Source organism: Camelina sativa, chromosome 11 (assembly GCF_000633955.1).
Source record: "Camelina sativa cultivar DH55 chromosome 11, Cs, whole genome shotgun sequence".
NCBI lineage: Eukaryota > Viridiplantae > Streptophyta > Magnoliopsida > Brassicales > Brassicaceae > Camelina > Camelina sativa.
In genome coordinates, this window is record NC_025695.1 from 18,646,514 (window position 1) to 18,662,475 (window position 15,962).

General features: G+C 36.8%; 3 protein-coding genes and 1 pseudogene across 5 annotated transcripts; 3 read left to right on the forward strand and 1 right to left on the reverse strand.

Moving 5' to 3' along the window:
- LOC109127158 (chromatin modification-related protein MEAF6-like) lies at positions 123-852 on the forward strand (the record flags this gene model as incomplete). Its single annotated transcript, XM_019231487.1, is given in 3 exon segments — positions 123-150; positions 232-286; positions 385-852. Coding segments are annotated over 3 exon segments (216 nt in total), but the record flags the coding sequence as incomplete, so codon positions are not given.
- On the reverse strand, positions 913-2,072 carry LOC104723768. Its single transcript, XM_010442165.2, has one exon. The coding sequence runs from the start codon at positions 1,793-1,795 to the stop codon at positions 1,193-1,195; it is 603 nt and encodes a 200-aa protein (XP_010440467.1). The 5' UTR covers positions 1,796-2,072; the 3' UTR covers positions 913-1,192.
- Positions 11,006-13,928, forward strand: LOC104723769 (disease resistance protein RML1A-like). 3 transcript variants are annotated; one of them, XM_010442168.2, is made up of 5 exons: positions 11,006-11,532; positions 11,611-12,706; positions 12,802-13,098; positions 13,188-13,458; positions 13,625-13,771. In XM_010442168.2, the coding sequence occupies exons 1-5, from the start codon at positions 11,054-11,056 to the stop codon at positions 13,675-13,677; spliced, it is 2,196 nt and encodes a 731-aa protein (XP_010440470.1). In that variant the 5' UTR covers positions 11,006-11,053; the 3' UTR covers positions 13,678-13,771. The 3 variants fall into 3 exon arrangements, with proteins under 3 accessions (XP_010440470.1, XP_010440472.1, XP_010440468.1); XM_010442170.2 differs by having other exon boundaries at positions 13,604-13,683; XM_010442166.2 differs by having other exon boundaries at positions 13,188-13,928.
- LOC109127197 lies at positions 14,012-15,368 on the forward strand (annotated as a pseudogene).

A 15,962-nucleotide genomic window follows, 5' to 3' on the forward strand; every position in this document is an offset into this window, starting at 1 on the left:
CTTCTTTATTCGAAAGTTGGTTTGCATTCTTTAGTGAAAAAGGTGTTTGTTTTCAAGTGGTAGCTTACAGTTAACCGCAGTTTTTAGACTGGTATGTTGATCTTCCCTGGTAATATATTCAGGCTGAAGAGCTTGGTGTTGGAAGAGAAGGTAAACCCTGCTGCTACTGAATTCAACTTTGCTGATTATGAAACGTTTCATTACACGCTTTATCTCTGTATTATTATATAGATGGACGAGCTGAGTTGGGGCCAGGGCGATCCAAGGGTGGTTTGTCCAGTGCACAGTTAGTTTCCCAACCTTGCTTACTTTACTTTGTTCAGACCTGACCTGTCCTAGTACATGATTTTTGATTTTTGATTAACCAATATGATATAATTACAGGGGAAAGCCGAAGAAAGGGAGAGGACAATCAATAGCCAGAGAGGCGAAGAGAAGCAGACCATCTACAGAACCAGATTATGAAGATGAAGATGATCCGGATTTGAATATGTATGGGCATGGTTCACTCATGTAAGTTGGCATTTTCTGTTTTGGTGCCTGACACAGTAAGAAACAAATCGGCGTGTAGCCTTTTTGTTTTGCATCCCAGAACAGAACTGAACCGATCCAAGTAAATCTAGAAACTAATATGCCAGCTTTACATTATCCATTACTATGAAGTTGCAGTGAGGGTTTTATCAAATATTTTAATCTGTCTAGAAAAAGTGAAGAACTCTATATGATCATATGAGGTTATAAGAGAAAGCAGTTCTAAGAATGTTAAGAGTGGAATTGGTTGGCATGTATCATCATGATTCATCATTTGTGATGGAAGCTTAAAATAGAATTTGTTCTTCTGGGTCCAACTTAGTTGTACTTTCCCTTTTCTTGCTTTTTTTTTATTACTTTTCAAATTTGCATTTAAAACAATTTGCTTAATAAAAGTATTATATTGAAGTGAAATTATCTATGCAGAAGAAGAATGTTTATACATTCACAAAAAATTTAGAACGGTGAGCCATATGTATTCACATTACAACGGAAAAACAAAATGAAGAAAAGAGTTTGTTAACACTTTTGAAAATTCACGAATTTTTTAACAAAGAAGAAAAAATGTGAAAAAAAAAAAAACAAAGTTCTTTTAGAAAATTTGATCAAGAGAAATCAGAAGAAGGACATCATCGGACACAATCACGATGAGAGTGATCGATCAAGCACTTCGTTTTAACCTTTCTTGGTATTCAAGAAACGACCTCTCTTTCTCTATCTTCATACTTTCTCTAAACTTGTAGATGAACTCGTCGGCTCTCTCGTCAACCTGCAAATGCGGCGACGCAGCCACCACTCTCCTCCAAGCATCTTCCATCGAATCAGCAATCTCCGGCATCCCATCTTCGTCTTCTTCCTTTTTCTCCTCTTTTGTCCCCACAACTTTCGATTTGCTACCACTCGTCCCATCGCCACGTGTTTGGCTTTGGCTTTGGTATTGATAGATTTGAGAGTAATAGTCATCCTCGTATCCATAGTGACGACGTTTTGGTTTAGTGAGAGATCGAGAGGAGAAGTTGAGAAACTGCCGGGAACTTTCGTTGCGGCTGTAGTAGTATTTGTCCGTATACCTATTGTTTTGGAGGTACCTTGTTCTAAAAGGAACGATGAGACGGCGAGAGATGAACCGGAAGACACGAGCCGTTGATTCTCTGACCGATGAAGCGATCTCCATGTCTCTAAATTTGGACTTGACCATGTTTGTGAAATTTTTCCATGCCCTCTTCGCCGGATGTTGCTTCTTCTTTTGCCGCAACGAAGCCATTCAGAGACTTTACCTTTTTTTTTTTTCTTGAAATATGTTTTGCCAAATGTGTATTATTGTCTAGAAATGGTTTATATTTTGGTTCAGGCCCTTCATTTTCCGAATAAAATACTAAAACCCCATTGCTTTTGGATAAAAAGTAGGGAACAAAAAGTGGGTTCTCTTAGCTTACTCCGGATGGCAAAAAAACTCAGATTCTGGCTAAAAAAGAGCATATTGTTTTGCACATCTTCAGGTCTTAAAGCGTTTTTTTATGAGAGTGTTAAATATTTGTCATAATATCTGAAAATAAATTTATATATCTTTAACTAAAAATTCTTCACAGTGTCTTTAAAGATGTATGAACCTGAGTTGTTTGGAAGCTCTGTAAAGAAACATTGAAAATGAAAGTTGAAACTTGAAAGTAATGCTCCATGAAGCTAACCATGTGAGATCCGACCAAGGGAAGGCCCATAATTTGTATTGGATAATGACTAGTACTAATAAGTTGTAATTATTGGAATGAGACTGTTGAGCTAATAATTATTATTTTAACCAACAACCAACCAATCAATCATATACATTTATCTGCACATTTCGATTTTTCTAATTAACCATAGGGCATAGGCCCATAGCTTAATATTCCTCATTCATACCAACCAATTTTTTTAAGACATGTCTTTGACATTATCTGCTTAATTCTGTCTACTTATATTTATTTAGTAGTTCGAATATTTCCAGTAAGCTTATTTTAATCTAAAGTTACAATCATTAAAAAAAAAAAAAAAAAACTATCATCATTTCAAAACGTATATCTAGCAATCTTTAAAACTTCAAGAAAGAATGCCACGAGAGAAAATCAATACAGTAATACTACTAATCTTTAACATCACGAAATCTACTAATCTGGTTTAGGATTTTTTTTGGGATTATATATAGTTGGCTTTTTGGTTTGTCGCATATATAAACTGAGCTAAACGAGTTGATGTAGCTTAAAAGTGAATCAAAGTAGTTTTGTAACTAGTCCAAGCTTGGTTCGTGAGGATCCATGTGCATTGGTGATAGTTTCTATATTTTTTTAATGCACATAAATTTTTGCTAGTTACAGGAAGCTCTAAAGGACTAAAACAGTCAGTGACCCCGTGCCNCCTTTTTTTTTTTTTTTTTTTGGGGTGATAACACAGTATGCTAAAGTCTGAGGTTATTTGCATATGAGCTTCAAACACTCCTAAAAATGGCGATCCTCCTTTAGAAACTTTTTTTTTTCTATGTTTATTTTAAACCATTCTTCTGATATCTAGGATCATATATTATTGACACTCAATAGTCAAAACTAATCTTTTTCAGAGTAATCTTTTTTCTTTTATAGGAATGTGAATATCATATAAATGAATGTTTGAGGTTTTACAAAAAGAAGCTTAACCTAAGGTTTGTATACTTTGCCAAAAAAAAAACAAAAAAAAACAAAAATACAAAGTACAGTTGATGTCACGCTTTATTAGATTGTAAGCGTGTGACATCAACTGTATTTTGTATTTTTGTTTCACCTTGTATTGAGGTCTCTATTAGATTTGTTCTAATATTGTTTGTTACTAAGGGCTTTGTCCCGACCTTTAGCATCGGCATCTTTGTTTATGTCGATGTAATTTGGGAAGATCAGTCTCTGCTTAGAGCTATGCTTCCTCATCTTGGCACCAACGAACTCTTTCTCTTCCCAAATGTCCCTCTTGCTAGTGGTTTGGATGATCAAGCTTCACCAGCTTTGCAAGGATCTTCCTCCCGGTTGTTAGCTTCCTCTGCCTTAGTTGCGGAGCTTGTAACACTTCGGGGTGCGATTGTAATGTTTCGATCTCGCGTATCTTCCTTTGTAAAACTGTATCTTGCATTTATCCCTGGTTTCTTTTCTTTTGGAGTTTTTGTAGGCACTTCTTGCCTTCTTTCTTTGTATTTCCCTTCTATTTGGGCTGTAACTCCTCCTCTTTAGAGTGAGTTTGAGACTTAATTTCAATGAAAATTATTAGTTTGGCCAAAAAAAAATCATATAAATAGTTAATTTATTGTGTTTGAAACTTAGGCGCTGTTACAATATACTAGAGTTTGAGTTAACGTTTCTCGTTTAATTTTTTTATCATCCCGTGAGCTAGTTAAGGTAATGTTTTTCATCTTTATCGGTTGTGGTTCTATAAATTTTCTTCTTCATTTTTTATTACTTAGATTAATATGTGCATGACATCTGGTTATTTTTCATTTAGAAACTATTGAGAATCGCAGATCCCGATTCACCTCTGTAATATATTTACTACTTCTTTTCTACTTCACAGATAAGTTTGCATAACATAAACATAACACATATATTTACGAGTTTCCCTCATGCAGATGGTACATCTTGTGTAGGAACCTTCTCCCACAAACATCCACTATCAATCAACCAAGGTTTTACACTAGTGTTTCATATACAAGCTTAGAGAACTAACAACTACAAAGAAACCTGAAGAAGAAAATACATAGTAGATCTAGCTTTTCTTCTTTCCCTCTCTCTGTCTCTGGTTCAGCTCTCCCCTCCATGTATAACCCTGAAACACATCCAGAACCCCAAAGAAGCAGCTCCACCTTTGTCTCTAATCAGAGTGTCCTGAAGACACCTTAGACCTATACAAGGTTATGTCCGGCTCTCAGCCCTTCGACTCCAGCCAAGCTTCTGCTTTATCATGGTTCTACGCACAACTTCAAGTTCCATGTACGACGCCCTGCGCATGCTCTCTGCACTGCGTCGCATCTCTGCGTCTGCCCTACACAGCGCCCTGCACTGTGCCCTACAGCCGTCACCAGCGTACAACTAGCTTCTTTAGCGCATGCTTTTCTTGCATGTCCTGTTTTTTCAACCCTAACTTCCTTTGTATAGTGAACCCCTAGAGCTTATGTCGGTTTAGTCCTGCATACCACACAACCCGGATCCTGTATGGGCTTCACATCAATATAGGCTCAGTTCATGGTTCAGACCAAATAAACCCATATGAAGCAAACATTTACAACAAACTCCACATTTTGCTTCATTTGGTCCAACTCACAAAATTCCCTTTTTGTTGATTCTTTCCTAAGAAGAAAAAAAACAAATCTTGTCTTCTTTTGTAGAACATGCAACTTCTAATGATCCTTATCTTCGTCCACCTTAGGAATTTTCAACTTCATCTTCAGAAACTTCAAGAGATTCGCGAATCTTTCTCAAGCTTCCTTCTTCTGATGACTGTAATCCCACCTGTAGACGAACTCTGACCACTGAACCCGACAACTGAAGAAACCCTTACAACCTTGATTCCTTGATAATCAAAACAGAACACAACCAACCATTGAATGTTCCTTTGTGTTCTCCAATGCTATACTCTGACATTGCTCTGAAATTCCCAGCACCTATCGAATCCTTAGACTGTCTCATGACTGTCCCTATGTTCGAACTTTCTGAAATTTCAGTATGCGAAGCAATACAACTTCACCTTGTTCTTGACAACTTGTCTAAATAGCTTACGGTGATATTCAGTTGTCCCAACAAGTTCGTGTAACTCTTTACACAAATCATCTTCTTCAACCTTGTTTCTCCTGGTCTTAGAAACACATATGAAGACCTTTACTTAATTCCCTTGTTTCTCACAACAGCTCCACCTAGAACCAGAACTTTTGATTCACCCACAGGTAACACATGATTTGCTTGTAGAACTTTGGTCTTGAAAACCTTTAGAAAAGTAAAGCCTAAGATATCAACCTCTCAGCACAAACCATCATAACCTCTTCCATGGCTTCTTATAAGTACCACAGACCTGTTATCATGATTGTACATCACTGTATTCGTCTGCAACCATATTCACTTGGTCGACCTTTGATTCTTCTCATGTGCACTGAGCTTGAACCAAACTTCCTTGAATCCCATGCAGAACACATGAATCATACATGCTTCAAGCATGAAACAATCTCTAATTCATCCTGTAATACAATCTCAACCCAATGCATTACTCCTGAGATTGAGTTTACATCCCATCTGTTTAACCATCTGCTTATGAACCCAGTCTGTATGATCTTACATACAAACTCTTGCTCAACCTCATGTTAAAACGGATGTACGACCAACAGCTTTTGAACCTCTGCTAGTCTCCTTGTAACATACTTTAGTGCTTCACTCTAGAATCCATGAAGTCACACCTGTTGTAACATACCTCTGCAATAGTTTTTCACTTTTACAGACCTTACCAAGAAGAACCTTGGTACCAGCATCATACTTTTTCTCACCATTCATCAATACAACTTGACATGTCTTCACCATTGATGAATCCTCACTTAACCTGCATGTAAGTGACTCTCCTGAGAAACTTAATGATGCTGCTAGACCCACTAATCTTCTACTAGTCTTGTCTATCATAACCTGCATCTTTAACCACTAGAGATCTACTTGAATCTTCCCCTTATACTCACATGCTTCCTTAATAAGTGTCAACAAAACACTTAAACTTCCTGCAAGTGATACCTTCAGAAGATTCATCCACCAGATCATCTCTGTAGATGCAAACACGCGAACCAAAACTTTTCTGTTTCTGATTCTCTTCTCAATGCAAAACCTAACCCCAGTCACCTTGCACCAGCCTTGTAGATTCTTGCACCTACTTGCAAACTCTTGCACAATCCTGCAACGTCTACAAAAGTTTTCTAGAGATTTTAAGTCACCTTGTAGAGCAAACTCCACCTTGACAAAGATAATATCACTGACTACAACTTCGATTGTGGGTACTTTTCTGCATTCTCATTCACTGTAAACCTACCTAGATTGTAGTCCTTTCAAATCTCTAACAAACTGATCCATTCCTGAGACTTAACCATTCACCCAACACCTCTCAAATCTGACAACTTCCACACAAATTTCATGGTCCATTCATACTCATCTGAATCTTCGACACAACTAGCTGACCTAACAACCCTCTTACACAGATTCAACTCTGAAGGCGTCCCTTAGTAAATCTGTGACTCATGTAGTTGTACCTTCAACCAATTCATGAACACGACCACATAGACTTTCACCAACCAAAAACTGACTATTCAATAGTTGAAGACGTCTACATCCTTTTGTTCTCCCAATGTCTAGATTCCTTAAACTGAATTCAGAGGCTTCAAAACAGAATAACACATGTACCTTATGATTACAGTGGAAAACTGAACTCCTGTTTTGATAAGTTTTGAGCCTTATGGATGATGCTTCAATTCCTTCTTCAAAGCCAAGTGCAAATCACCTTCACACATCCATCCATGAACCTGAATCAAACACTGCAGATAACTCCACCTTAAACCAACCCCATAATTGATTTAACCTTCGAGTCTTCTACAACAGTCTTTGGATCCTCCTTGTATGTTTACAACGTCATGCCTAAGTATGTGAAATCCTGAGCCCGAGCTCTGATACCACTTGTTGAGAATCGCAGACCCCGATTCACCTCTGTAGTGAACCGCATACCGCGACTCTGCCCCTACTCGTCTTCTACTTCACAGATTAGTTTGCATAACATAAACATAACACAGAGATTTAACGAGTTCCCCTCATTTGGAGGGTACATCTCGTGTGGGAACCTTCTCCCACAAACATCCACTATCAATCAACCAAGATTTTACACTAGTGTTTCATATACAAGCTTAGAGAACTAACAACTACAAAGAAACCTGAAGAAGAAAATACATAGTAGATCTAGCTTTTTTTCTTCCCCTCTCTCTGTCTCTGGTTCAGCTCTCCCCTCCATGTATAACCCTGAAACACCTCCAGAACCCCAAAGAAGCAGCTCCACCTTTGCCTCTCATCAGAGTGTCCTGAAGACACCTTAAATCTAGACAAGGTTCTGTCCGGCTCTCAGCCCTTCAACTCCAGCCAAGCTTCTGCTCCTTTATCATGGTTCTACGCACAACTTCAAGCTCCATGTACGACGCCCTGCGCTTGCTCTCTGCACTGCGCCCTGCATCTCTGCGTCTGCCCTGCACAGCACAGCGCTGTGCCCTACAGCCGTCACCAGCGTACCACCAGCTTCTTTAGTGCGTGCTCTTCGTGCATGTCCTGTTTTTTCAATCCTACCTTCCTTTGTATAGTGAAACCCTAGAGCTTATGTCGGTTTAGTCCTGCATACCACACAACCCGGATCCTGTATGGGCTTCACATCAATATAGGCCCAATTCATGGTTCAGACCAAATAAACCCATATGAAGCAAACATTTACAACAAAAACGTTTCTAAAACATCCTAATTTAGAACCAAGTTCTATCTCTCACGGTGTCTAGAACATATATTAACTAGGACTTAGACCCCTCGCGATGTCGCGGGAAAAGTATTTCAAAACAAGTTAAATTAATTTCAAATTTAAAATTATATATTATAAAATTATTTAAAAATATATGCTAAATAACAAAGTTAATAATTATTTCAAAAGAAGAAAATAATAAATAGAGCTAAAACTTCATAAATGTTAAACATATATAAATGTGAATTTAAAAAAACACAACCAACAAAATAAAAAACTTATAATAAAAAAATAATATGGTAAAAGAACTCAACTCTAGATAAAAATTATTAAATGAAAAGTCATAATGAATCGAGACAACTCTACTTGTATCAAGGCAAATTATTAATAATTTGTATGTATTATAAGTATAAGATATTTTATGAAATTTATTGTAAAGAATAACAAACATCATAAGAGTTATTGATATTTATATTACGCATAAACAAATATTACGACGAAGTGATCCTAAATGAGAATATCAAATAAAAAAATATAATAAGTAAAATATTTTTCTGATAGAATAATTTTAAAAGTAAAATAAGTTTCATCTTGAGTGAAAATATATCAACCAATAATTATAATAAAAAATACACAAGTTCTAAAAATAAAAGATAAAATAGTTAAATCTTAAAAACACATATTTTACGAAAAGTGACGATAAATAAATGCAATTGTAAGTTATATAACTAAAGCAATTAAATTTTTATATTATATAATCATTTCTAACTTTAGTTAGATTATAGAATCATCTTTAGTTAGATTATTTAGATTCAGCATAAAACGAAAAATTTGTGTCAGCGAATAAAAATTTATTAATTTGTTAGTTATCTAAAAAGGAGACAACATAAATATTTAAATAAACATAAATCTTAGAACGAAAAGTTGTAAATAAGATATATTGAAAAAACATAACTCTATAATAAACATAAACAACCGTATGATTTTCTTTTATAATAAAAAACACAACTCTACAATAAACATAAGCAAACATATGAGTTTTTTTTAAAAAGAAAAAAATTAGTTAGCGAAAAGATACGACGAAAATTTGAAAATGTTACTTGTATTTATTCAGATTATTATTATTATATAGTTTTTTTTTTTTGGAATCCTCCAAAACACAACGGATGGAGGTGTTTTTAAGTATATAAAGGTATGTCCAGTGGAGAATTCTGTAAGGATGCTCAACAAAATTTAATTAATAAAAATATTAAAAACTAAAGAAAGAGAAAGAAAGTTTCTCGAATTGGACTTTTATAAATGTTTTTTAACCACTACTATAGTACACACATGTTAGTTATTTAGTAGTCATTTCAATTAAAAAAATAAAAAAAGTTTATAATTAAATACTATTTCTTTTTTTGGAGAAACGTTAATCGCTTGTAGCGATGGATTTGGTCTAAGGATTTAGCGTTCTATCAGTTAAGGGCTTGACTGGTTCAAACGCTGTGGTTGCAGTTGCGGTTGTGGAAGATTGCGCAAGCGGGCGATTGCGGTTTCAAATGTTATTAAGCATTTTGAACGACTGGTTTAGCAGTTTAAAATTGGTGCGTTTGCGGGAGATTTACGACTGGTTGACTAGCGTATGCAATAGCGATTGGAACATAATAAATGTGATATATAATATATAAATGTTTAAAAACACAAAATTTTTAATTAAACTTGATTTATAATTTAAATTTATTAAAAAATACTAAAATAATTATTCAAAAAACAAATAAATTTCATATTGAAATACTTCTTCTTTTATGCATTTGGCTTTTCACCAAAAATTTAATCAGGTAATTTGATAAATGACAAAACATATGCTTTAGATCGTAGATCTTTTCTCTTTTCTCTTCGATCGTGGGTCAATATTTGCATCGGTAGGAATGGTTAAGTGAGAGTTGAGAAGAGTCACTGGTGATTTGTTTTAATATTTTTCACAAATAATCTTATTTTTTAAAAATTTCTGATGAAATATTATATTTATTTAGATTTTTTTGAACTTATGTGCGATGTGTCATTAAATTTACATCAAACTTTCTGGGTTATTGTTAATTGGAATATTATTTTCTTCTAATTGTTTATTTTATAATGTCTGTAATCGTATCTGTACTTCATTTTCTCCCATCCTTAATGAGTAAAATGGTTAGATAGAAGATATAACACAAAAGAATTTAATTATTATTGATTTCTTTTAAGTTTTTTATTAAAAAAAAAAATCCAACCGCAATCACCCGCAACCGCAAACGTTTGCGAGAAACACCTTTTGGAATTCAGTGATTTGAAACGGTTGGAAGCGATTAAGAGCGATTAGAAACGTTTTATGTGATTAGTTCCAATCGTTAGCAACCGCTACCACCCACAAACGCAGCGTTTATAGGAGATAACAGGAGAACCAGTCAACACCTAAATCTTTTTCACCTGGATAGATAAACTAAGATTTCAAATTTTTTATTATATTCAAATCTCGAATAATATATCAAAGCGTCCAAGCATAATGAAATGAAATTTTATAAAATATATATATAATCGTGCACTCTAATACTATTTTTAAGCTTACAATAATTAATCCACGACGTGAGTGCAAACATTTTAGAAGTAAACTGGATCCTTCNAAAAAAAAAAAAAAAAAAAAAAAAAAGACGAAAAGATAATTCCAAAGTATTTATTTTACTAATACTAACATATATATATATATATATATATATATCCTTTTCTTGGTATATAAAACGCACAGTCAGACCATAGAAATGATCAGTGCTAGCAAAACGTGTTTTTATTCCTTGACTCGAATTGCCCGTAATATAATTTTAACTTCAAAAGTCTTCTATTTCGGTATTAGCACCATAATAAAATTAACTTTATCTCTCTCTAACTCAGAAGTCAAAAGTCAATATAATGGATACGCGTTTTTCAATTGCTTTTTCATATACGGCTCATCCAGAAACAATATTTGTGTATATGTGATCTTGAACGTTTCTCGCCATTTTATCTCATGGCTTCTTCTTCTTCTTCCTCTTCTTCGTCCCGCACCTGGAGATACCGCGTCTTTGCGAGCTTCCACGGAGCTGATGTCCGCAAAACATTTCTGAGTCATTTACGTAAAGAGTTTAACTACAATGGGATCACGATGTTCGATGATCAAGGGATTGAGAGAAGCCAAATCATCGCACCTGCTCTCACACAAGCGATTAGGGAATCAAGAATCTCAATCGTCTTACTATCAAAGAACTATGCTTCTTCGAGCTGGTGCTTGGACGAGTTGTTGGAGATTATCGAGTGTAAGGAAGCTATGGGACAAATAGTGATGACGGTCTTTTATGGAGTAGATCCATTTGATGTGCGGAAACAGACGGGAGAGTTTGGTAAGGCTTTCGTTCAAACGTGTGCCCGAAGTAAGAAAGAGAAGAGGCGAAGATGGAGTCAAGCTTTGAACCATGTGGGAAACATAGCTGGAGAACACTTCCAAAACTGGTTTGTTTTTTTTTTTTTGTTCCTTTTAATTAATTTGAGATTGTTTCTTTTTTGAAATTATTCTTTCTCACTTGTTAGGGACAATGAATCAAAGATGATTGAAAAGATTTCCAGAGATATTTCAAACAAACTAAACACTACAATCGCCAGAGATTTTGACGATATGGTTGGACTTGAAGCACACTTGGAGAAAATGAAGTATTTATTAGATTTAGATTATGAGGATGGAGCTTTGATAGTTGGGATATGTGGCCCTGCAGGCATTGGTAAGACTACCATTGCCAGAGCTTTACATAGTCTACTCTCAAGTAGTTTCCAGCTTAGTTGTTTTGTGGAGAATCTTAGAGGAAGCTATAATAGTGGTCTTGACGAGTATGGCTTGAAGCTGCGTTTACAAGAGCAGCTTCTATCAAAGATTTTAAACCAAAATGGTATGAGGATATACCATTTAGGTGCAATACAAGAAAGGCTATGCGACCAAAAAGTGTTTATCATTCTTGATGATGTGAATGATCTAAAGCAATTGGAGGCTTTGGCTAATGAGACTAGTTGGTTTGGTCCGGGGAGTAGGATCGTTGTGACCACAGAAGATCAAGAGATTTTGAGGCAACATGGTATCAACAATACTTACCATGTGGGTTTTCCATCTATAGACAAAGCTCTTGAGATCTTTTGTCTATATGCTTTTAGAAAAAGCTCTCCACCTGATGGTTTCAAAAATCTTACAGAAAGAGTAATAAGTATTTTTGATAACCTTCCATTGGCTCTGCGTGTCATGGGCTCATGTTTACGTGGGAAGGGGGAGGGTGAGTGGGAAGCTCTATTGGACAGGCTAGAAACTAGCATTGATCGAAATATCGAGGGAGCACTTAGAGTTGGGTATGATAGTTTACATGAGGAAGAACAATCTCTATTTCTCTACATTGCGGTCTTTTTCAACTACCACAAAGATGATCATGTGATTGCAATGCTCGCTGACAGTAACTTGGATGTCAAAAATGGGTTGAAAATCCTAACCAATAAATCACTTATTTATACATCTACTAGTGGAACAATAGTAATGCACAAATTACTACAACTAGTGGGTAGACAACAAATTCATAGACAAGAGCCTTGGAAACGCAACATCTTAATTGATGCAGATGAGATTTGTTATGTCCTCGAGAATGATAAAGTAAGTTTTTTACTTCGATTTGAATTATTATTTGGTAAAGGTTTGCATTTTTTCCGTTGTACTAAGAAATTGTTCATTTGGAGTATATATTTTAGGATACAAGAGCTGCTTTAGGCATATCCCTTGATACATCTCGAATCAACAAAGTTTTCATAAATGAGGGAGCTTTCAAAAGAATGTGTAATCTTCGATTCCTAAGTATCTACAATACAAGAAATGTAAAAAATGATCGAGTGGGCATACATGAAGACTTAGAGTTTCCACCTCATCTAAGGTTACTTCGCTGGAAAGCATATCCAAGAAATGCTTTTCCTACTACATTTCATCCAGAATATCTTATAGAGCTTGATTTGCAAGAGAGCCATCTTGAGAAGCTTTGGCAAGGAACACAGGTTAAATTATCTACTTGGAATATAAATATGTACATTTACTTTCTCATTATGTTCTAATGTTTTTTCTTTGCTTGTGTTTTAATACTCAGCCACTTACAAATCTCAAGAAAATGGATTTGACACGATCCTCTCATTTAAAGGAACTTCCAGATCTTTCAAATGCTACAAATCTCGAGAGATTGGAACTGAGCCATTGCAAGAGTTTGGTAGAGATTCCTTCCTCCTTTTCGGAACTTAGAAAACTACAGACGTTGGTAATACACAACTGCACAAAGCTAGAAGTTGTTCCAACTCTCATCAATTTGGCGTCTCTTAATTTCGTCAACATGTATGGATGCCCACAAATGAAAAAATTTCCAGGTATTTCTACGCATATCTCAAGACTCGTTATAGATGACACATTGGTAGAAGAACTACCTACATCAATAATGCTTTGCACTCGTCTTACGCCTCTCCTTATAAGAGGTAGTGGAAACCTTAAGACACTAACATATCTCCCTGAAAGTCTAACGTATCTAGACCTAAGGTGTACGGGCATTGAGAAGATTCCAGATTGGATCAAAGATCTGCATGCGCTAAACTGCCTTCATATAGGGGGATGTAGAAAACTGAAATCGCTGCCACAGCTTCCTCTTAGGCTCACAGTGGCGGATCCAGGAGAAAAATTTACATGGGGCACAGCTGATGAATACTAATAAAGAATTTTTTTTTAGAAATATTAAGACAAGGCCAAAACATAAAATATGATAAACAATTGTAGATGAGAGGCATTGAACCCTCCACCTTTGACATAATATGTGGCACTTTTTACCAAATGTGCTAAGATATTTTATACACAATAGATCAAACTGAAGAATTATCAAGAATGAGTGTGGGGCACGTGCCCCACCTCCTTTACACATAGATCCGCCCCTGTAGGCTCATGTGGTTAAATGCATGTGACTGTGAATCACTGGAGAGTATAACTTTCGCCTTAAGCTTAAGTTCATATGTGGACTACAATTTCACCAATTGCTTTAAACTGAACCAAGAAGCACGAAGAGACATTATCCAACAATCCTTCTTTCAAAGATTGAGAGTTTTACCAGGAAGTGAAGTTCCCGCGACGTTCGAGCACCAAGCTAACGGGAATTTCTTGACCATTCATCCAGAGAGTGATACACATTTTATTGCATCCACAAGATTTAAAGCATGCATCGTGATTTCCCCTACAGGGGTGATCAGTGAGGAGACAAGGCGTATCAGTTTATTGTGTCATCTCATAAACAAAAATGGTGACTCCATCAACAAAGTTTATCATTCTTTTAGCTTACCTGAACAGTCCCCTAACATACAATCGGAACATCTTTGTTTATTTCACAATGACTTGCTCGAAACAGATAGTTGTTTTGAAGTGGACGACAATGAGATATTGTTCGAATTTAGTTGCACACCCTCTGACGTCTATGAGATTGTTCAATGTGGTGTTGGAATATATGAATAAATTCAACAACAGAGCGACTGGAGCAATGCATCTGAAAATATTTTTAAAGACTGGACCGACTAGTTGACTTCCTCTCAAAGTTGACTTTTTTCTCTCAACCACGCGATCTTCTTCTTTCACCACCCACCTTCGCCGATCTCGGCGTCGGTCACCTCTGCCCATCATGGGCAAAAACAAAACTAAGAAAAAGCCCCCCCCCGAGGTATCCCCACTGGGTCCGCCTCTTCCGTCTCTTCCCCGCCGTCGTCTACCCCACCTGAAACTCAAATCTCAGCTGGGGAGACCTCTTCGTCAAAAGTGTTGCCTGCGTCTCCAGTGAGGTCAGCCAACAAAGAATCCCCTGTCACTAGCATAGCCCCGACCCTCGAGGCAAACAAAGTAGCAAATGAAATCCCTAGATCCCCAATTTCTAGGGTTGAAACCATTCCAGCTGTAAATCTGGGAATTGTACCCCCAACTGTCGCCGCAACCACAATTGTAGGGATTGTAGGAGCCGCAACATGTGCAGAGGAGGTGATTCCAGCTAAGACATCAATTGAGTCAGCGAATCCTCTCCAGAAAGAGGACTTCCCCTGGAAAGACCTAGTTAAAGATTCGGCTAGCCATCTCCGAAGGAAAGGTATCCCATTCACCCTGGAATTTGGAGAAGCCTGTGTGACAATACCGAATACCGTTATCGAAAAAAACAAGAAGGCCTGGGATAGCTTCATTCTTGGCCAATTCTACGAGGAACCTCCTTCGCGTGGGGCAGTTCATGCTATAGTCAATGGTATATGGAGTAAGCAGAGAAGAGACATCACTGTCTCTAAAATGGAAGGGCACTCCTTCCTTTTCAAGGTCCCATGTCCCAACGCCAAAAGAAGAATTCTCAGTCAATGTCTATGGCAAGTAGACGGCCAGACAATGTTCGTTGCCAAATGGACTCCTGATGTAACACCCAAGAAGTCGGAGCTGTCTTTAGTTCCCGTTTGGCTCGATTTTCATGGCGTCCCGCTTGAGTTTTTCAATAGGGAGGGCCTTGAACACATAGTAGGCTTGGTAGGACATCCGATATGTCTCCATCCCCAAACAGAGAAGCTACTCAATATTGAGGTTGCGAAGGTGTACACTGTCATTGATCCACGTAAGCCCCTTCCGGAAGCGGTGAATGCACGTTTCGAATCAGGCCAGATCAAGAGAATACGTGTTTCGAGTCCTTGGCTCCCAGCAGTATGTAGTCACTGTAAGAAGGTGGGTCATACTATCTCTCGTTGCGCCTCTGCCCCAACTCTATGTAATTTGTGCGGATCAGTGAAACATTCTGAGGCATCCTGCCCAAGAGCAAAGAAAGATAAGAAAAGTGGTAAGGCGCCTATCCTCAGCCAGCTCCCGATCGTTGAGA

What these genes read in the sequence shown, in the direction of transcription:
- LOC104723768 (XM_010442165.2), bottom strand. Translation starts at nt 1,795, where the DNA reads ATGGCTTCGTTGCGGCAAAAGAAGAAGCAACATCCGGCGAAGAGGGCA.
- LOC104723769 (XM_010442166.2), top strand. Translation starts at nt 11,054, where the DNA reads ATGGCTTCTTCTTCTTCTTCCTCTTCTTCGTCCCGCACCTGGAGATAC. An exon ending in GGAGAACACTTCCAAAACTG is followed by an intron (nt 11,533 to 11,610) that starts GTTTGTTTTTTT and finishes CTCACTTGTTAG; the next exon opens with GGACAATGAATCAAAGATGA. An exon ending in AGCTTTGGCAAGGAACACAG is followed by an intron (nt 13,099 to 13,187) that starts GTTAAATTATCT and finishes TTTAATACTCAG; the next exon opens with CCACTTACAAATCTCAAGAA.